This window comes from Podarcis filfolensis (genome assembly GCF_964270895.1).
Source record: "Podarcis filfolensis genome assembly, chromosome: 11".
NCBI lineage: Eukaryota > Metazoa > Chordata > Lepidosauria > Squamata > Lacertidae > Podarcis > Podarcis filfolensis.
The window spans coordinates 43,323,946-43,345,558 of record NC_139613.1 but is presented as its reverse complement, the minus strand read 5'-3'; the positions used below and the strand labels follow the sequence as shown (position 1 = coordinate 43,345,558).

The 21,613-nt window shown below is 43.3% G+C and overlaps 1 protein-coding gene across 13 annotated transcripts in view; it reads left to right on the top strand.

The window, feature by feature from the left end:
• The window catches only part of SEMA6A (semaphorin 6A), a 176,674-nt gene extending 155,762 nt beyond the window's left edge, over nucleotides 1-20,912 (top strand). For all 13 annotated transcript variants that reach the window (XM_083576612.1, XM_083576617.1, XM_083576616.1 and 10 more), the window contains one exon: nucleotides 18,909-20,912. In XM_083576612.1, coding sequence (XP_083432738.1) covers nucleotides 18,909-20,098 — 1,190 coding nt within the window. In that variant the 3' untranslated portion in view covers nucleotides 20,099-20,912. The remainder of the gene's footprint in view (nucleotides 1-18,908) is intronic.
• Nucleotides 20,913-21,613: the final 701 nt, after the last annotated feature.

Below are 21,613 nucleotides of genomic sequence, written 5' to 3'. Positions count from 1 at the left end.
GAATATAAACAAAGAAAGTGGAGTAATTTTCTCTAGCAATAACAGGGCCTTGCCTCCTTCATTGCCCCCCACCCTTCTTTTCTGCCTCTTCTTTAGAAATTCCCAATAAATTTCAAGTCTCAGATTCATTTTGTCAAAACAACTGTTCTGTTTTAACTCTGTCATTAGCTGTCTAGAACCTCTCAAGCTATCCCTTTTTAAGTTAAAGTGTTGAAAACTAAACACAGATGTGGCTTTCACTTCATTGTTTTCACTAAAGTTGTTGCATTGTTCATGTCATTCAAAAGTGGGGGCAGAATGGTTTGTTCCATTTAACTCGTGAGTTGCTTTTTTTTAGCGGTATGTGCGTCACTTTTCTTTGCTCACAGTAATCAGTTAAGGAAAACCTCTCTCTGGTAAAGTGATCCTGAGCAGCCTTGTTTCTCTTGAAAACGCAGCGTTAATCAGTCCTCAACTTACAATTCCTTAGAAAACGAGAGAATAACAGTGCTTCAGAATAAATGATGCACTCCGAGTCTGTTCCCACGTTCAGCTCTGCCAACTCATTTCCACAAACTGCTATTTATGCGAGTTGTTTACCCTCTTGAGCAGTATGATGTTGGAGTCCCAGACTCACGCGATCCCATGATTCCAACTCCCATCAAGCGAAAAAATGTTCACAGGAGTACGTTCGCGGCTGAGCAGTGATTTGTGAAAAGGAGCACGCGGCCAAATGGGGGAGATGATTCTCTGTTTATGGCCTCAATTACACTGTGAGCTGCCTTGAGGGCCCCGGAGAGCTGAGAAGTCAGTTATAAATATACAAACAACCATAAATATTACAGAGCCTGCATCAAATTTAGAAAGCTACTGATTGAAAAAGATTAGTCGGAGACGTACAGTTTGTTTTAATAATATTGACAAAACTAACATCAAAGGCAACTGGAAACCACATTTATTTCAGCATGCACTGCTCATTACAAAAACCTGACTTATTTGCATCTCAAAAAAATAGAGGGGGTGTCACCATCTAACTGGGTTTCGGTGAAGCTATATTGCTGGAAAATAAAAAAAAAATCTGCAGTGAATGGTTAATTCAGATGTTATATTCCTCACACAGAGGCCTTAAAAGTGCTCCTTTGTAGTGGCACACCAAATAGGAGGCCAAATCTTTGTGATCAATTTGTTAAGTAGATTGCCCTGAGCTTGTGGACCTTTCCCCTGCTGCCCATTGGTAGTGTAGGACACTGTGGTAGAATCCCACACACACCAGCGTCTTCTGTGACTTCTACCCTGCATTGGTGTAGTGTTGAATCAGTCCTAAGTTCCATGGTGCCATCAGTAAGTAAACGTAAGGGAAATAGGCAGTATCACTTATAGTGTTTCTACTGTTCAAACCATAATTTAATCAGTGTTGATGGAGATAGCACTCAGAAGACACCCAAAAAGCCCAATTGTTTAGTATTACTAAATAGATTCAAGGACTTTGAAAGAAAAGGCTGTATATTACCTGCCGTTGTTTTTAAAAAGTTGTTGTATTCTTCTGCTGGCAAATAATCCTTCACTAGCTTTCCACCAAAATGGACTTGGAAGTGTCCTCCTCAGCTGAATACCCTACGGCCCACTGAGGCTCTGGGTGTAAATGATGAATGGGCAAATGATGTTGAAAAGCTGTGTCAGTTCAAGTAGCAGCTGCATAATCAGTTCCATCTTTTGGGGCCAGGAAGGAGCTCTGTGCCTAAGACACATATGGCTGGAGTCACTCTCATTTTAGTAAACCATTCTGACAACCGACATCAAAAGCAAACCCTTGAAAACGCGACATTAAAGAAAAAGGCAGATTCTCTCCTTTGTTGAGCTGGTTTTACGGCAGTGTATTTCTCACGCTTGGGGTGATGGGGTTTCCAAATAGCACAACATGGCAGAATTAGCCCTGTCTGTCTCCATTTCCGCTGTTTTCCTCACATCTGGCAGAGGCCTGCGACAAAAAGTAAGAAATTTTGTAATTGTAATCCGAGTAGTATTTCATACATGCAGGAATTTTATTTATTTTTTTGCTTTCCGTAAGGAACCTCATTTTTTAATACATTACAAAAGTTCTGTATCCTCATTTAGATCCCAATAAAAATACTTCCCACATTTGAAGTCTGACCTGTATAAAGCCCTATAGATTATGCCCCCTTAAGATACTCTTTGATGAATAACAATCAAATTATTGAAAACATCCTTGTTTATAAAATACATATTATTCATGCGTGTCATAAAAGGAATTTTTCAAAATTGCACTGGAGATTTAAAGATAGTTTTAAAATGAAAAGGTTCTATGAGTTGATAGGAAAGGGATTAAAGTGAAATAATGAGAAACCAATGAAAAATGAGATTGAAGCAGTGTCCTTGCAGAGTGTGCACAGAATAGCTGCATGAGAAGTTTTGTTAAGAGATAAAGAGGAACAGCACTAAGTATCAGAGCAAACTGAAGAGTGACAGTTATCAAAAGCCAAAAAGGACTATCGTGTTGTCACACTATGAGTCAAAGCTCATTCCTTCATAGGAACTGATCCAGATTCAAAGTGTGCAAAGCAGTAAACGCGGCTCATAATGTTGAGTGTGTGTATGGTAGCAGAACATAAAATGTTGTTTTAGCAGTTTTAACCACCACCGAATCACCATCTTGCCCCATGGTTAGTAGATTTTTCACAACACAAAACTGATTCCCAGAAACAGATTTATTCCATTAATCCAGGGCTGGCTTCATGATATGTAAATGCATGCGAAGACAGAGCTGTAACTTTTTATATATATAAAACAAAGAAATATGCCTTTGTGATCTATCAAAGCAATATCCGCACCTAGGTGCACAGATTCATCTAGCTAAACCAGGCATGAATCTCAAATTTGCAGGTCAGTTTCATGTATCTTTTTTTCCTTTTTCACTCTGGCAATTTGTCAAAGGCGACCACAGAGCATCTAGAAAACAGCTCAAATACTTGCCTCAGTGACTGACACTTCAGGTGTTTGATTCAAGTCCCAGCAGCTGGGCAGTGTTTTCATAAAAAATGGACCTGCTTAATGCCCTTTGAGCTTTGAGCAAAATGGCAAGGAAATATGAGGCAGGCAAACAAGCACTGGAGCGATTGAGCCGTCTTTGGTGACTGAGCAAGGTTGTCTGCTGTTTGAAATAAAAGGAGCAGGGCCTTTACTAAGCAGCCATTTATCCTCTTCCTCCAGCCAGTCTCTCCCAAATTACTCTGGAGATAGGCTAAACTTGAAGGTATTCTGAAGTGTGTGCTTTGTCTCTAAATGTGCTTGCTTCCCATATGAGGTCCCCACCCCCCAAAAATTATTATCAGCTTGTACCTACTTATTTATTTTTATTAATATACTGTATTTTTTGCTCTGTAAGACGTACCAGACCACAAGACGCAACTAGTTTTTGGAGGAGGAAAACAAGAAAAAAAAAATTCTGAATCTCAGAAGCCAGAACAGCAAGAGGGATCGCTGCGCAGTGAAAGCAGCAATCCCTCTTGCTGTTCTGGCTTCTGGGACAGCTGCGCAGCCTGCATTCACTCCATAAGACGCACACACATTTCCCCTTACTTTTTAGGAGAAAAAAAGTGAGTCTTATAGAGCAAAAACTACGGTATTTCTGTTCCACGCTTTACTAAAATGGTCACAGGCTGGTCTATAAAAAAAGGTAATATAAAACAAAACACATTGTAAGCAAAACCATTTTTTTAAAAAACACCCCACATAAATTACATCATAATATACTTTGCAGCATCATAAAAATGACTTAACCCATTAGCCTCTAAAAGCCTGACCAAAAAGGTGAGACTTAGGGTCAGACCAGCTGCTTTATAGATTGGGTTCTACGAGATGTGGTTAACCCTTTCCTTCCCAAAGCTGCCATCTGGTCTCTCCCAACCAACTATCCATTGAAGTATTAGCATATTCAGACGGGCAATTTACATTTAGGAAAGGACATTGGAGGAAGCAGTAAAAGTCTTTCTCCCCAAGCAACATGTCCTCTGTAGGTCGTAAAAGCATCTCATGTGGCTTCTGACTGGCAAAACAAATTGTTGATGTCATGTACCAAGTCTAGTTTGACTCTTAGTCAGTGTGGCACCAAATGTGAACCATGACATTCAGTGATTCGGTTCCATGCGTTTAAATTCCATTTATTTCAAGGAGAGAAAGTTCCATAAGCACTTAATTCAAAGAGAGCCACCTTGAGTGACTTGTATCCATACTGAATTAATATTCATCCCATGGAGCCCAGCAACAAATAATTGTTTAGCCATCCCACTTACGCTACTGGCAACACCATGGCACATGTACAAATCTGGGGAGAGGAAATAATTTGCTGGTTCATATTTAAAACCCTTTAAAGGCTGTAACAACATGAAATGAATCACTGAGCATATTTATGCTGTTAAATTACTGCTGGTTTACACTTAAATGGAAATATTCTTATGGATATTTGAATAATTCATCTTGCTTATTAGCTTTTTATGGAACGTGTTTAGCCTCAATGATTGCATTACTTAATCAGGGCTTGTAATAATTTTATGACAACCTAAATTCTGGTGGCCCCCTAATTAAGACCCATCATTTTCTGTAAATTCTAAGCACAGTGTCAGATTTTAGCATTGTTGTAGGACACCTGAAGTCTCAAGACATCACCTGATTAAGGTTCTCTAAAGGGCAAAATTGGATTTCTTCACCAGTTCTTAGATCCTTCCATACAGCCAAAATAAGCCAGTGAAATCTGTTTGCAAGTTATCAGTTTTTATTCTGCATTTTTAGCAATGATGGGCAAGCGTGGAATTGCTTAACTGAGCAGGCAATTGCTTCGGAAATAAGAGTAACAGGCTCCACCCCATCTTGCCCTGTATGCTTTATCCTGTGTTGTTTCTCACAAAATTAAAACGGGGATGGCACGTTTGCCCACTTGAGGACTACACTAGAATATATTTACAGCCTGGTCCTAGCAAACAAACATTAAGACTGCAACTGCACTGTATCACATTATTAACCAGTTAATATGAGTGAATACAGACGACTGTGCAAGTAACCACTTAGTAAGCTGGGCACCTGCATCACCCTGCCTAGTGGTAAGGAGAATTTTATCAACAGATTTCTGATTCAAGTGCAGAAATAAAAGGTTTTCCTCACCCCTTAGCAGGAAAAAAGCATCAGCAAGATAAAGCAGGGGACCAGTTTACCAAATGGCCATTTGCATGTTGTGGTAAGTCATCACTTGCCAAATAGCTGTGTAGTCTCTATAGTCACTTGATGTCTGTGATTCATGCTAAAGGTTTTCCTACCATCATGGAGCAATCAATGACCTCGTAATGATATTGCACTGGCATCGTTCCCGTTAGATTTAGGATTAGGAAAGAGACTCAGAAAACACCAATAGGACCCCATCATCTTGCAAAATGTAAGCCCATTTTTCATTCCAAAATGCATAGCAAGTTATTAAAGAATGGGAAGATTATTATTTTTTTATCCTCCCTACGTCAAGGCTGAGGCTGACCCCAATGCAACCAAAACGTGCTGTAGGTTCTAATCCTTGCACTCTCGTTCTTGGCATTCTCACTCATCAGGGCCAACAAACATTGTGTTACGGACAGGTTATGCCCCTTCCCCCAAGGGGCAGGATCTTGTCCCCTGACCTAATACTGCATCTTTGAAACACAGGATGTGGTCAGGGACAAGCAGGTGCCTCTGCTCCTTATCTCCAACTTGGACCTGGTGTAGCTGGAAGCATACAGACTGTCTTTACCTCTTCATCTGTGAGCGCCAAATACTCCACAGGGAAGTGCCCCTCAGTGCCTGCTACCCATCTGCAGATCGGCACCAAATAGGAACAGTGGAGATGCACCAATTTAATCTTCCTCTGGCAGGCATTTTGCAGCTCCCAGCTTCCTGACAAGTACAAAAACAAGGTGGATTTGTAGCTGGTTGACTGACCAAACCCAAAGACTGCTCACTAATGGTCCCTTGCCATCCTGGAAAAAAAGTGACAAGTGGTGTGCCACAGGCCCTGTTGTTGTTCAATGTCTTTATAAGCAACTTGGATGAAGAAACTGGGGGGGGGGGTGCTCATCAAATTTGTAGATGACACCAAACTAGGAGGAGTAGCTAATGCTGCAGAAGATAGAACCTGGATTCAAGATGACCAAAACAGATTGGAGACTGGGCCAAAACTAACAAAATGAATTTCAGTAGGGACAAGTGTAAGGTTCTTTACTGAGGCAGGAATAACCAGCAGCATAAATATAAGGTGGGGACACCTGGCTTGACAGTAGTACATGTGAAAAGGATCAAAGGGTCTTAGTAGACCACAAGCTTAACATGAGTCAACAGTGCGATGCAGCAGTGAAAAAAGCTAATGCTATTATGGGCTGCATTAACAGAAGTATAGTGTCCCAATCAAGGAAAGTTATAGTACCACTCTACTTTGCCTTGGTCAGACCACATGTGGAGTACTGTGTCCAGTTCTGGGTGCCGCCCTGACAAGCTGCAAAGTGTGCAGAGGAGGACAACTAAGATGCTGGTCTGGAAACCAAGCCTTATGAGAAATGATTGAGGGAATTGGATATGTTTAGCCTGGTAAAGAGGAGACTGAGAGAAGATATGGGTAGCCAACTTCAAATATCTAAAGAGCTTGCAGATGGAGGAAGCTTGTTTTCTCCTGCTCTGGAGGCTAGGAGAAAGGCAATTCCAACTAAACATCAGGATATACTTTCTGACACAGGCTCTCCACTCCTCTATAGCTTGAAGCCAAATATATTCGTTTGGCACTCAGCAAGTATAGAACTAAAGCAGATTATAGGCTTGCATCCATGTTTGGGCTGGGGTGGGCAGTGGGGAGCATCCTTTCCCCCCTGTAGCTGCAGTGTTGAGAGAAAGCCTTGGCTCATCTCACTCACCAGAGCATGGCTGACCATGGCAAGTGAGCTGAACAAGATTGCTAAACCCTGCCACTCTTTAATGTTTCAGCCTCAGGCAATACATATATTAAAGGCCTGCAAACAGCACTCTTCTCATGGTGAATGCACATAGGGAGAAAGCAGGATCATGGCAGTAGGCCTCAGTAGCAACCTAGACACCTTCACACAGCATTTCGTATGCTCCCGAGGATCATGCCAGCTGTATGTGGATAGGGACCTTTACAGATGGCAAAAGGGTCAGAGGGTCAACAGAGCATAGGCTCTGCTTCCAGCCTATGCATATTCAATTCAATATATGAAGACAAACTCTGCATGCTTGCACTTAGGGCAGATCCGTAAAGGTAAAGGGACCCCTGACCATTAGGTCCAGTCGTGACCGACTCTGGGGTTGTGGCGCTCATCTCCCTTTATTGGCCGAGGGAGCCAGCGTACAGCTTCCGGGTCATGTGGCCAGCGTGACTAAGCCGCTTCTGGCGAACTAGAGCAACACACGGAAACACCGTTTACCTTCCCGCCAGAGCGGTACCTATTTATCTACTTGCACTTTGACGTGCTTTTGAACTGCTAGGTTGGCAGGAGCAGGGACCGATTAGCGGGAGCTCACCCCGTTGCGGGGATTCAAACTGCCGACCTTCTGATTGGCAAGTCCTAGGCTCTGTGGTTTAACCCACAGCACCACCCGTGTCCCATACGTTAAATGCACATCCAACACACATGCACGCAACTTCCCCTAAAGAATCCTGGGACCTGCAGTTTGTTTTGGGTACTATACATTGCGTTTCTGTGAGTAGGAAACTGCAGCTTCCAGGATTTTGTGGGGTAGACTAAGGTTAAGGAGGTCAGGACCACCAACGCAATTCTTCTATGCCTGTTGATCCTGCCTCCTGTCCGTAGGTTGCAGTCAAGACTTACCACCACAGTATCACCCCCTCCTAAATGTTCAGTGTACATACATTCATACTGTGAACAGTGTCAAATGCTACTCTTTAGCTAAAGTACTCAAAAGTCTACTACACATATTAATTTCCTACTTAGACTTGTGTAGTCCAGGATACTTTAGTGCCAGGTTATAGAATGGGCTCCCAATATTTTATTGCCCATTTTTGTTCACTTTCTCTTTGGACCCATTCGAATGGGGGGGGGGGAGATGCCTAAGATAAAATAGCTTATACATATCCATGTCATTAGCTAATCCAGTAGCACAATACCAACAAAAGCCTTGGCAAATTTTGTTCCTCTAGCCCCTTTCCAACTCATATATACCATCCAATCAGGCTTTGTTCCAGTGATGGCCATGGTTCAAGGTATTTGCCAAACACAAATATCTCATTAAGCAAGCCAACAGCAGTGTTATTGATGGACACTAGATGCAGGAAAGGCATTTGAGCAATCTGCTAGCAAAACGCTGGAAATTTAATTTCTGGCTTCATCTTCTAGCTGCTACTCTATTGTTGTTCTAGGCCTATAGACTCTGTCAGCATGGCACAAAGCAATTGTATCTTTCGCCACTAACCTTTTAAAGGTCTCCCGAGATTTAAGGGATCACAACACAGATTAAACGTACACAGAACAGCACACTCCTACCAAGACAACATCCAGGGTTTTTCTCCATAAAACATTCATGCCCTTTCAGAGCCATAGTGCAAAATTTGCAGAGGCATTTCCAAGGGCGCTTTCCTGTGTTTGCTTCAATATGGGCATCGGAAGAGATGCCTTAGGCGCAATCTCAGCAAAACTCAAGATGGATTTTTCATGCTAGTAGTCCTCTTTGTGTTGTATACTCCTGGATACAGCTTTTACCCTGCTTAATTAAAAAAAAACAACCTCCCGTGCTTTATTTTAAAACTACCGTAAATACTTTATATGGATGCTTTGAAACAATGGCCCCATCTTTTTTCCAACTTGTCATTGCATTAGTCCGTTATTAACTAGTGAAAATGACTTCATAGGATTTCCAGAATTAAAGAACCCTAGTCGACTTCCTTGCCCTAAGGCAACTTACCCTGTTGGTAGGGATGGGGGGGTGCCAACAAGCAGGGCCCCAGGTATCCCACCTTTCATGTCAGCACAATAGCAGTGGTTTAAGGGACTTGTTGGATCAAGACCCTAATGCGCCGTATGTATAAGACAGACAATATGTAAATGCAGAGTTTGTTGTCAATTAAGAAGGCTCAAAATATATGCTGGATGAGACTGAGAGTTCATAGTTTCACAAAATGCTGTTTCTTTGTTGCTATTTAAAAACTGATTAGCCATATTCCCATTCTTAATTTTGGAGTGAATATGAGTGGGAATCAACCCACACACACAAGAGAGGTACATATGAGTCTTGTCGTGTGAATCTAAGCATGCAGAAATCCTGCTGTGTTCGCTGGGACTTACCTTTAGATCTGCATGCATCTGGTTGAAGTCAAAGGGTGCCAGTAGAAGCTTGGGGCGCATACTTCAGCAATAGTGTCGGGGGCTGCACCTGTTATTGAAAATTTAAATTCCTCAGGTTAACCTTACCATAGCTAATCATATACTTCATTATTTATTATTATTACCACATTGTACTTCCAACACATATAAAAATATTTTAAAAAAAAATAGTTACATATTTACTCAGAAGCAAGTTCCACTGAGTTCAAGAGGGGCTTACTCCCAGGTAAATGGGTTCAGGATTTGCATCCAGTTTGACAACGAACTGAAGTGAAATAGGAGCAAATTAGTTAACCCACGGGGCTCTTTGATCCCATCAATCAGTTGTATGTGTACAAGGCTTATATCTCAGGATAAATGCTTAGGCCAAGAAGATGTGCAACGTAAGAGCAGGTAACACTGCTGATTCTGTAACGCATGTGCATTGTACTTCCAGATTAAATTTTTGGGGAGTTCACTGAAGTTATTCAAGGTCATGGAGTTGTTTTAAGAGAAGGGAAGCATAATGCCCTTACATTCCTGCCCCATCCACTACCCCCCACCCAGCAAAATCTGTTCCCTGGATTTACTTCAGGCTTCAGATTCTATCTCAGAGATAAATTCATCCAACAAGAGAGCATGTCTTTTATTATAATATTGCCTCAGAGAAGCAAGTTAACCTCTCGGCAACCCTGTTTGCTATCTGTCTCCAAATACACAATAAATACTCTCAGTGGCACGTTCTGCGTATTTGATTTTCCACCACTAGACTGCATCAATCTCTCATCATTAACTCCTATAAATCACACTTTTTGAAACGGAGGGGACTAATTCCAAGAGCCAAGGTCTGCCTTTCAGCAGGTTTTTTGACAGCTTATTAGCACTTTTCCAAGATTCTCAGAGGATGTTCTGCATGGGGCAAATGCCTATTAATTAGCTACCTGAGATATTTAATCCAAGGGTTGGGTAATTAGTTCCACCTGTTCGCATTTTGCTTGGCTTAGTGTGATGTAGGAGGGACAATAAATATATTTTAAATATGTTTATTAATTGCACTCTCCCTGCCTTTACACAACCATGAGTGTCGTGTGGATTCCGAGTCCTCAGTGTCATCTCGTAAGCAGGGGACAGAGGTAGGCATGAACTGACACTGTCATGTTAAACCAGGGTGATTTGTATCATCCTCTGAACTTTGGTTTCCTGTTCATGACAAAACACCGGACATTTGGTTCACACCTTCCTTCCATCCAATTTCATGCTGGGGCATGCACTACGGGGAACTGTACACACTAAAAACACATCCAAAGCACATTCTTCTCCTTAAAGAATTCTGGGCCCTGTAGTTCACTCACCAAGTTACAGTTCCCAGCTATCCTTCACAAACTACAGGGCCCAGAATTATTGTGAGGGAAAGAATGTGTTTTGAGTTTGCTTTGTAAAGATGCAGTGTGTGTACAGCCACTTATCCATTCACAGCAGTTCCCTATTCAATTTTTAAAAGGCTATTGGGATTAAATAAGTGTCAAGCACTCTAAGTTAAACCAAAAGAGAGAAACAGACAGACAGGAGAGGAGCAAAGCAGAACTAAAAAATTTCCAGGAACTCAGAATTCACAATAGCATTCCTTACATTTGCAACAGGGCCTTGGTGGCAACATCCCATTTGTTTTGTGCCATCAGAGAAATAATGTTCCTTGAAATGGGACCCATGAAGATAAGATATAGGCTGCAATTAGTCAGGAACCCTGCAGTAAGCTATATTCTCATAAGCATATAGAAATCTAATGTATCCCAGCTGCTTTGAGCTTTTCCCAAAGTAAACAGCTGGATGTGTTTTAGCTCATCCCAGGCGTAGCAGAAAGGTCCTAAAATTTATATAAAGATCTAAAAGAACCTACAGCATGGGATTAAGAGTTGAAAAGGCATTTGCATCTTAAGCAACAAAGCATCCTCCAGTGTAATTCTGTAAAAGATCAAGCTAGATGGTTTATGTATCCCAGAATATGTTTTGAAGCGTGCACAATTTCTTTTCACTTAAGCATTTCTTGGTTTTAACTTCCATTGCACATAACAAGACTCAAATCTGTTTTAAATTCACACATTTAGGAAGTCCCAGCCTAGCAGGGGATGGCAGGGAGACTTGGAAGTGATATTCAAGTTTCCTGACATGAAATAATCTTAGGAACACATGGTGCTGAAGGCAACACTGAACGCTACATTCACTGAGTTTCAGAAATGATATGATATCACTTGAAAGCTCCACTATAGGGATGAATGGCGCCAGACAATAACATTTGGGGTGATACCCAACATTAGCCATACTCGATGAGTAGGCCTGATGGAATGAAGTCCATTGACAATCAGTGGGGCTACTCATGAGTATGACTGGATATCACCCATAATTACAAAGGTGTTCCCTACAAAAATGGAGTAACTATGCTGAAACAGCAAAGCTAATCATTAATAATAATAATAATAATAATTTTATTTATATCCCACCCTCCCCAGCCAGAACCAGGCTCAGGGTGGCTAACATCAAAATATATAATACATTAAGACATAAAATTCAGCAAATTCAGCAATCGACTGAAATACAGCTTAAAATCGGATTAAAATCAAAATAAGATCAGATGGCTACCTGCAAATAAAATAAGAGAACTTAATGATGACTGTTTTATGGAAGAATGGAAGCTTTCTTTAGACTATTTAAAGAAATATAATATGATGAATTTGCAAACAGGATTTGAACTATGAGCAACAGAAATAGAGAGTATCATATTAGGGTTATGGTATAAAATAAAGAAGATAGGGTACAGCAAATAGATAGAATGAAAAAACACCATGGAAAATGGGACGGGCAGCTCATAAAAGAAAAAAATAATTATGTATTGGAATTATATGTGAAATTTGTGGAATTTAATAAAATTAATTAATATCTAAATATATATATATATAAATAGGAGTAGTGGAAATTAAATGTTGCCCATGTGCAAAAGAGGCTTAAATTTTGCAAATTCTGGAAACGGTGGAAGTGGATGTGGGCACAATTTCAATATGAGAATCTCAAAATAGCCGCCACGCTTGCTGCGTTTACAACTCATGGCTTGCCTCCTTACCGCAGCACATTTAGTCACTGAAACTTTATATCCCAATTAGCAGTTTCCTCTTCATCCCTTCCAATGATCACATCATATTTCATTTACTGAGCTTTGCTCCCATTTCCATCTATGCCAACATTTGTGTGTGTGTGTCCGGGGGGGGAGAGAGAGACGGCATTATTGCATTGCCATCTGGTCCACATTATATTAGAAAACAAGAAGACGATGACAGATTCCCGCTGAGGAAACCACACTGCGCTCTCAGTTTCCCATTCACTGTGGCCACTGGGTTGCTGCAGCTCTGAAGACTATTAAAAAGTTCACTTTTTAAGTAAATGGTGTGGGTTTTTAACAACAGGCGCCTTTTGGCAAGACGTTCTGCTGGCAGGTTTTGCGCTTTGTGCTAAAGGTGATCAAAAACATCCTGCCAGGATGGAGCATAGTGGAACAACATCCAGTGGCCATCGTGGTCCTGAAATTCAAATTCAGCTGTGTCCCTAATTTCCATAGAATAGCCTTCCTAAATGTGGTGCCCTCCAAATGTTTTGGTGCACAATTGCTATCTGGGGGAAACCAGGTTGGTAAAGCCTCCCTTAGATGAACCCTATTTCTGCCTCTGAAGAATCATCCTTCTTGCTTTGCCATTTTTGAAGACACAGATGACCTGCAACCCAAATGTTGCAGTGTTCTCACCTCCTAAGCATGAGTGGGTCATCCCTGGGCAGGTCATCCCACAAATCTACACCATTTTACAGAAAGCTATAAGTCAGTCAGGAGAAGGGACGCGGGTGGTGCTGTGGGTTAAACCACAGAGCCTAGGACTTGCTGATCAGAAGGTCGGTGGTTCGAATCCCCCCGTTGCTCAGTCCCTGCTCCTGTCAACCTAGCAGTTCAAAAGCACATCCAAGTGCAAGTAGATAACTAGGTACTGCTCTGGCGGGAAGGTAAGCGGCGTTTCTGTGCACTGCTCTGGTTCTCCAGAAGCAGTTTAGTCATGCTGGCCACATGACCCAGAAGCTGTACCCGGCTCCCTCGGCCAATAAAGCGAGATGAGCACCGTAACCCCAGAGTCGGCCACGACTGGACCTAATGGTCAGGGGTCCCTTTACCTTTACCTTTATAAGTCAGGAGTGGACAGAAGGAATGGGAGAATTTTTGGTAGATCTCTGGGTGATTTGCAGTATATTGGCAACAGTTTCTAACTCCTGTTTAACAAGAGCAACGACAAAATGACCTAAGTTAGATCACTGCTTGAAGGCTCCAAAATGACCTCAATCAGGTTACTGAAGAGAAGAAAGCTTGGAGCAATCAGGAGTGAACTTTGGTGTTCAGTTCTTGTTCTGAAAACAGATCACTGGATTCAGGATGTGTTCACAGGTACACTGTTCTTTCAGGCTAACTGTGACTCTGCTTGCAATGCACGCTAAGCCAAGCCTTGGCTTATAGTAAGAGCATCCAAGCTACAGGAGAAGAGCTCTCAGACTCGCTGGTTGCTCCCTGTGTACTTCCTGCTGTTGTACCATGCTGAGCTAAATCAAGGTTTGGGTTAGCATGTCATCCAGCCTTGTTAAGCTTTCTCCTCTCTAACTACGAGCTGAAACAGAGAACAAACCTCGGTTACAGCTTTAGGTTACTGAAGAGAGAGCTTAACCATGAATCCAGTTGGGACGACACACTAAGCCAAACTTGAGCATGCCGCTGCAGCAAAAAGGACTGGGGAGGAGGTCTCAGGCTGTATTTTGCTCTGGGCTACAGGTGGTAGCAGGTGGCGCTGTGGGTTAAACCACAGAGCCTAGGGCTTGCCGATCAGAAGGTCAGCGGTTCGAATCCCCGCGACGGGGTGAGCTCCCGTTCCTCGGTCCCTGCTCCTGCCAACCTAGCAGTTCGAAAGCACATCAAAGTGCAAGTAGATAAATAGGTACTGCTCCGGCGGGAAGGTAAACGCCGTTTCTATGTGCTGCTCTGGTTTGCCAGAAGTGGCTTAGTCATGCTGGTCACATGACCCGGAAGCTGTACACCGACTCCCTTGGCCAATAAAGCGAGATGAGCACTGCAACTCCAGAGTCAGTAACGACTGGACCGAATGGTCAGGGGTCCCTTTACCTTTTTACAGGTGGTAGATCTTAGGGTTCTATTATAAAGCAGAGAAGATCTGACAAGCCTGAAATCTGCCCACTGTAGGCTGTAAGAGGCTCAAGTAACATTTAGCATTCTGTGGCTACACAGCATGCTCAATTCTCATTGGGATGCTTTATATAGAGCTTTTAGCTCTATACATCTCGCATTCTTGTTTTTTAAGGTATGTTGTACTTCAGCAAACCTCAAGGTTTTCCCTAGAGTGCTAAGCCATACATGCATCGTTCTGTTTGCATGCTGCCTTTCCATAGTTCAAACCATGCTCAGGGCAGCTTACAACATGAAATGAATTACATAATTACAAGCATAACGAAAGTAGTCATAAGCAATAAATGAAACATCAAGAAGTACACAGCCAAATGGAACAATTTCCACACAGATCATAAGAATATCTAAAATAAAGGTGCAAAAAATTACCCTATTTTTTGCTCTATAAGACTCACTTTTTCCCTCCTAAAAAGTAAGGGGAAATGTGTGTGCATCTTATGGAGCGAATGCAGGCTGCGCAGCTATCCCAGAAGCCAGAACAGCAAGAGGGATTGCTGCTTTCACTGCACAGCGATCCCTCTTGTTGTTCTGGCTTCTGAGATTCAGAATATTTTTTTTTCTTGTTTTCCTCCTCCAAAAACTAGTTGCGTCTTGTGGTCTGGTGTGTCTTATAGAGCAAAAAATACGATAATGGCAATAACAGGAATCACAGCCCTCTAATAAGAAACCCTAAACAACACCCTAGCTCAAGAGTTTGTTTAACAGCCTCAGCTTCGGTAGCTGGAGTCAGTCAGGGCCCTGTCAGACCTGGTGGGAAAAGGCCTGCAAGGCAGGGAGAAGGTCTTCCAGGGCTCACAGCCAAGATGTTGGCCTCATTTTGGCTCCATTTCTTTCAGCACCCCTCACCTTAGTTTGCTGTTAAGAAGGAGTGGCATTGGAAATGCCTCTCCTAAACTTCTGAAAGTGAGCACACATGTGGCCCAAAGCAGTGGTGGAAGGGGAGGTGTGTCTTCATATAGAAAACATCAGTGGGTGGTTTTTGAGTTGCTGCTATCCCATTACAGGTATGGCCAGATCCACTGTGAGATTTAACAACCCAATAAACATTCTTAACTTGTAAAAGAAGGGAAGTGTTATAATCGGTTTACAGCTGCACACACACCCTTGCTTCAGTGTGCCTACATCACATAGGCTGTGGAGAAGGAAATTGATACAGCATATGGCAGGAATATGTAAAGTCTTCAGCATTATGTCATGGCCAGAAGGGGAGGCGTCCCTGATGTGAGATGGTTATAAGACTACAAGAACGTCCCTATCTTCATCTGTGAAATGTTAAAGGGAGGCAGCAATGCCACAAAGACAGGCCTGTTTGTTTCCAATGCACCAACGAATGAACCGTAGCAAAGATTTTGACTTTGGGGTCCAGACTTGCTTTCCCCATGTAACCTACTCCAGAATCTATTTTTAGAGAGCACAGACACTAAGGCTTCCTTTGGTGTTTTGCCATCTCGAGCTGTGATTACAGACAAGACAAACTCGGGCTTGTAACATGTTGAGACTATTTTGGTCTCCCAGACTGCATGTGATAAAAAAGGGGGGGGGGAGGAAGACAGCCTATTTGTAAAGAACCACAATCATTGGAGCCTCTTTTCTACAGATGCATGCTAATGACTTCACTGTGGGAACAGTCGCATGCTTTGCAGTGCATTTGATGGCATTTTCCGAGCAAAAATAGCCAGAGAAATTATACTAAGTTTAGCCACGGACAGAGCTGTCTAGTTGGGTGTTGTCCTTTATTGTTCGGCACCAGTTTATTCCCGTGGGATTGATAACACTCACTACTTTAGAACCAACCTGTGCAGGCTTTTAGGGTTGTTGATCGGCTACACACACCGCAGAAATCAACTCTGGAATTGTGCACAATTTGCAACAGAGCACAGTAAGTCCATAGGCAGAGGACGTTTCATCCCCTCCCCGCAGGTGAGGGGGAAGGGGGCGGATCTGGGGGGCTTTGTCGTGGGGGCAGGGGTGCCATTGAGCAGCAGAATGTCTTGGGCCAGCCCTGGCACCGGGTCGCCACTTCATAGACTGCTTCAAAGGCTCCAAACACCTAGCTTGGGAACTTCAGAAACCAACTTCAGAAAACAGCCTTGTCAGGTGTAAGTGGGGTGTGTGTATAGCTTGAACATAATGGCCTGGTGTACAAATGGGGAAGGCCAGGAGGCCAAGATCAACCTGCAAGAAGTTCTCCACCCCTGGCATATACATTAAAGAGGAGAAAGAGGGATATAATTTTTCTGTAACCTTTTTTACATGCAGAGAAGTTTTGACATGAAAGCCCCATGAAACTAGCTCTCCCCCAGGTCTATTATGCAGTGGGAAACGGCCATGAGACAACTGAGAGCATTAACATTTGCTTTCCAAGGGAGAAATTCTCCTTGCTGCTCATTCCTTATATGAAATTATTAATTGCTCGTCACAATGCAATCATTTCCATGCAAAACTAATTTCACAACTGGATTTTATAATTTCAGAAAGCATTTGAGTTCCTGCTTTGAATGCAAATATACCATAAATGCATACACACTATTATTTAAAAAAGGACAGCAAATCTATCACAGCTGAGCAATAATTCTAGAGGGCTGCTTATCAATGCTTTCCACGAGGCTCAATTTCTGCTGCCGTATTCTTTGGAGATAGTTTGCATGCAAACGATGTTAAAATACGATTGCAATTTATTCTACAAATGATCTGTATCTTCCATAAAGCCTTGTCATGCAGTAAAACCAGTCCCATTCGATCTATGCTGCAATAATGGTACTTTTACATTTAACTATAATAATTTGGTATTGGGTTCAGATGGTCTCCAAAATTTGATAGGGATTCACGACTTTTAAAAGCAAGATTTCATTATTCGGCTATGATCTAACTTTTAGACCATAGATGAATACAAGGGGAAGGGAAACAGATCTGGTTCCTCATTACATAAACCTGGTTCATCTATACATCTTCAGAAAGCTCTGAAACAGTGTGACAGAGACCAAATGTGAGTCTCACCATCGCAGAGATAGCCTCCCGTGTCAACTGAGTGCTCCATGTGAACACATCATCACTTAACAGCCCAGTTTGCACCCTATTTTTCAGCGGGAGAGAAATTGCAAGTACCACATCTCTATACATGTGCACTCAAAGGACCCAGACTGCAGGCTAGCTAAGGTTGAGAAAGAGGAACTTGTCTACTCCTTGGTCCCGCAATTTTGGCAGTGTCCCCAGTTAAATGTATAAAGCAGGGAATAATGTTTTTGCATTGGAGGAGGCCATACAGGAATAGTCCTTCGCCTGTGTAGCATGACCTTGGTCCAGAAAGAGTTTCAAGGTTTCCCCCCCTACATTTTCCTTTGTTTCCCCCTTCATTTCCCCCTGCAAGCATTGTTGTGTATGTTTGAGCAGGTCTAAAGGCTTTGGTGCACAGCAGGCTATACAACTGGAAAAAAAATATTTATTTATGCATTTTCTCCCTTAATATTCTGTATGGTAGTTGGTGGGTACATTCAAATCATTTTTTTATTTATTTTTTGTATGCTTAAAAGGATTAACTGTGCTAAAAAGGCCAGCTGCTGCAGGGAGATTTCCTAGGAGCTGCAATATACCATAAAATGGCAAGGTTTCTGCAGAAGCAGGAAGGAAGATCTCTGGAAATAAAGATTGGCATGACCCTCTGCAAAGAGAGATACACATTGAGGATGTTTCATTTGCTTTTCAAATTTTGACTGAAAAACACCACTTGGAATGGGGATGAGGGCTGAGTTTCCTCGGTCTTCCTTAAGAGACCAGACTAAAACTTACGTGAGTGCTCAACTAAATGTGATGCAGACAACCAACCCATAATAGGGGTTACCCCCTCAAGAGCCAAAGAACAATATAACTCATTCGGGGCTTCTGCTCCAAACCCCATGTGCCATATGGCAAACCACTTTTGACCTATCTCAAAAATAGCCTCAGTTGGTCTTTGGGTTGTGACCAGTTACTGCAGGAGCACTCAGTATTGGGACCATCCCGAGTCACTCATCGCCACATCTTTAAGAATTGTTTTTAAAATGCAGGAGTTGTGTCTACAGCAGGGTTTCTCAAACTTGGGTCTCCAGCTGTTTTTGGACTACATTTCCCATCATCCCTGACCACTGGCCGTGCTATCTAGGTATGATGGGAGTTGTAGTCCAACAACAGCTGGAGATCCCCCAAGTTATGGAAACCCTGATCTAGAGAATGTCTTTAAATGGATTAACTCTGACCGTAACCATTTCCCCCCCTGTGCTTCTCTGCTTACCTCTTTATGATATTTGTTGCAGGAGTGATTCGGGAGAGTTATCTCAAAGGGCACGACCAACTGGTGCCGGTCACCCTCCTGGCCATTGCAGTCATTCTTGCCTTTGTCATGGGGGCTGTCTTCTCGGGGATCATAGTGTACTGCATCTGCGACCATCGGCGCAGAGACGTGACCATCGTGCAGAGGAAGGAGAAGGAGCTGACCCAATCTCGCAGGGGCTCCATGAGCAGCGTCACCAAGCTCAGTGGCCTCTTTGGGGACACTCAGTCCAAAGAGCCAAAGCCGGAAGCCATCCTCACCCCGCTGATGCACAACGGCAAGCTTGCTACGCCGGGCAGCACCGCCAAGATGCTCATCAAAGCAGACCAGCATCACTTGGACTTGGCTGCTCTGCCAACTCCAGAGTCGACCCCGACGCTGCAGCAGAAGAGGAAGCCCAGCCGCGGCAGCAGAGACTGGGAGAGGAACCAGAACCTCATCAACGCCTGCACAAAAGACATCCCCCCTATGGCATCCCCCGTGATCCCCACGGACCTCCCTCTCAGGGCTTCTCCCAGCCACATCCCCAGCGTCGTCGTCCTGCCCATTTCTCAGCAAGGCTACCAGCACGAGTACGTCGACCAGCCCAAAATGAGCGACATGGCGCAGATGGCTATGGAGGACCAAAACGCCACCCTCGAGTACAAAACCATCAAGGAGCATCTCAGCGGCAAAAGCCCCAACCACGGGGTGAACCTGGTGGAGAACCTGGATAGCATGCCCCCCAAAGTACCCCAGAGGGAAGCCTCCCTGGGGCCTCCCGGGGCCTCTCTCGCCCAGGGCGGCCTGGGCAAGCGACTGGAAATGCATTCTTCCGCTTATAACGTGGACTACAAGAGAAACTACGCCACGAACTCGCTTACGAGAAATCACCAGGCCTCCACGCTCAAAAGGAATAACACTAATTCTTCAAATTCTTCCCACCTCTCGAGAAATCAGAGCTTTGGCAGGGGGGACAACCCCCCTCCTGCCCCACAAAGGGTGGACTCTATACAGGTCCACGCCGCTCAGGGTCAGACCGTGACTGTATCTAGGCAGCCCAGCCTCACGACATACAACTCGCTGACAAGATCAGGGTTGAAACGCACACCGTCGTTAAAACCAGACGTACCCCCCAAGCCCTCCTTCTCCCCTCTTTCCACGTCCATGAAGCCTAACGATGCATGTACATAATCACCGTGGGGTGGGGGGGAACAGCAGGTGACCAGAGTACGCCATTACAAAGGCAGTGTTTAGCAACGGCAATGCTCTTTTTCAACTGACCAGGAAGCTGCCTGAGCCTGTGGATGCATTGCTCTCTGGGGAAAGTGGAATATTTTTTATTTTTTAAGGGAGGGGGGGTAAACAAATCGGGTCATGCAATACATGGTTTGCAGCTGTAGGACCCACCCCCGCGATGCAACAGCTCTTTTACTCAAAAGACTAACCACAAAACATTGAGCCAAAAGCACACACGCGAATGATGACTGTGATAACTTCACTCGGAAACTGCACATTGCGCAATTCCGGATCTGGGAACTTGAGTGCTTTGAAAGCAAAGACGGAAACGGGGGAAACGACAACCCCAAACAAAAGGAAAACGGAAAGGAAGGAAGGAATTCATTGATTAAGCTAACTCTTAACTGAACTGTGGCAGACATTTACTCTGTGCAGGTACTGTGAAATGCTCATCAGTGTTACAGCCATTTGGTTATAGCCGATTGCCATGTTGGGCAACCACTCTGTCCTAGGTTTCCACCCCTCTTCTCTTTTAATGAATAACATGTGACTGTTAACGCAAGTAACTCCTATTATTTATTGTTCATCCTTTTGTCTTTTTTTATTATTCCTAAGGAAATTACTTCTGCATATCATCATATGAGCAGCTCTCTCCAGAAGGAAAAAAAAGCAAAATACGTTGAAAATTATGCCTATTTAACGTGAAACCCATTAACTGGAGTAATTAAAACTCTTTTTATTTTTCCAATAAATTCACTGAGTTAAATAAGTTGAAGGTGGAATTCTGAACTTTTGTGTTTGGACTCTCTGATCTCTTTCTGGAAAACAAAAACTGGGGAGTATTTATTTAAATGTCAGATAAGCTTGCCTTCCAGCCTCCGTGCCGGGCAGTAGTCAAAGAGAAACCACCCCGTTCCACAACAAGGTTCCTATCTTCCTACAGTAACTTCCTGCCGCAGCGTTGAAAGCTGCCCTCCTTGCCCCACTGCTGTGAACATGGTTTTGTCAATAGCTCATCATTTCTGTGAAGGCACCAGCTTTGTTTCCTGCCATCCCATTTCACCCTTGCATGTGAAATGGCAAACAAAAACCCACAAACGCCGTGGACTCATCCATATTATGCTGGCTTTTGCCGTGCGTAGCTCACGGTCTTAACCGCACAAGGGCAGGGAGGGGAGAGCGTTGTTTGTTGGTGGAAAACACATCTGTGAATACCCTACTTTCTTCCACGTGTAAATTTGTGCCTTACACCCTTCAGTTGTGTATCTTTGTGAGCTGTCATGTGTGCCCCCTTTCCCTTTAGAATAAATCAGATATTTATTTATCTCCATCCTCAATTACTCCTCCGGAGACCATGCACGTTTCAAGGAAGAATATTGAGGTTACGGTAACAGCGACACTCCAGCTCATCAGAAGGCGAGGCAGTAACAATGCACATCGCTTCAGTGTGACTTTTCTAGTTTTGGTTCT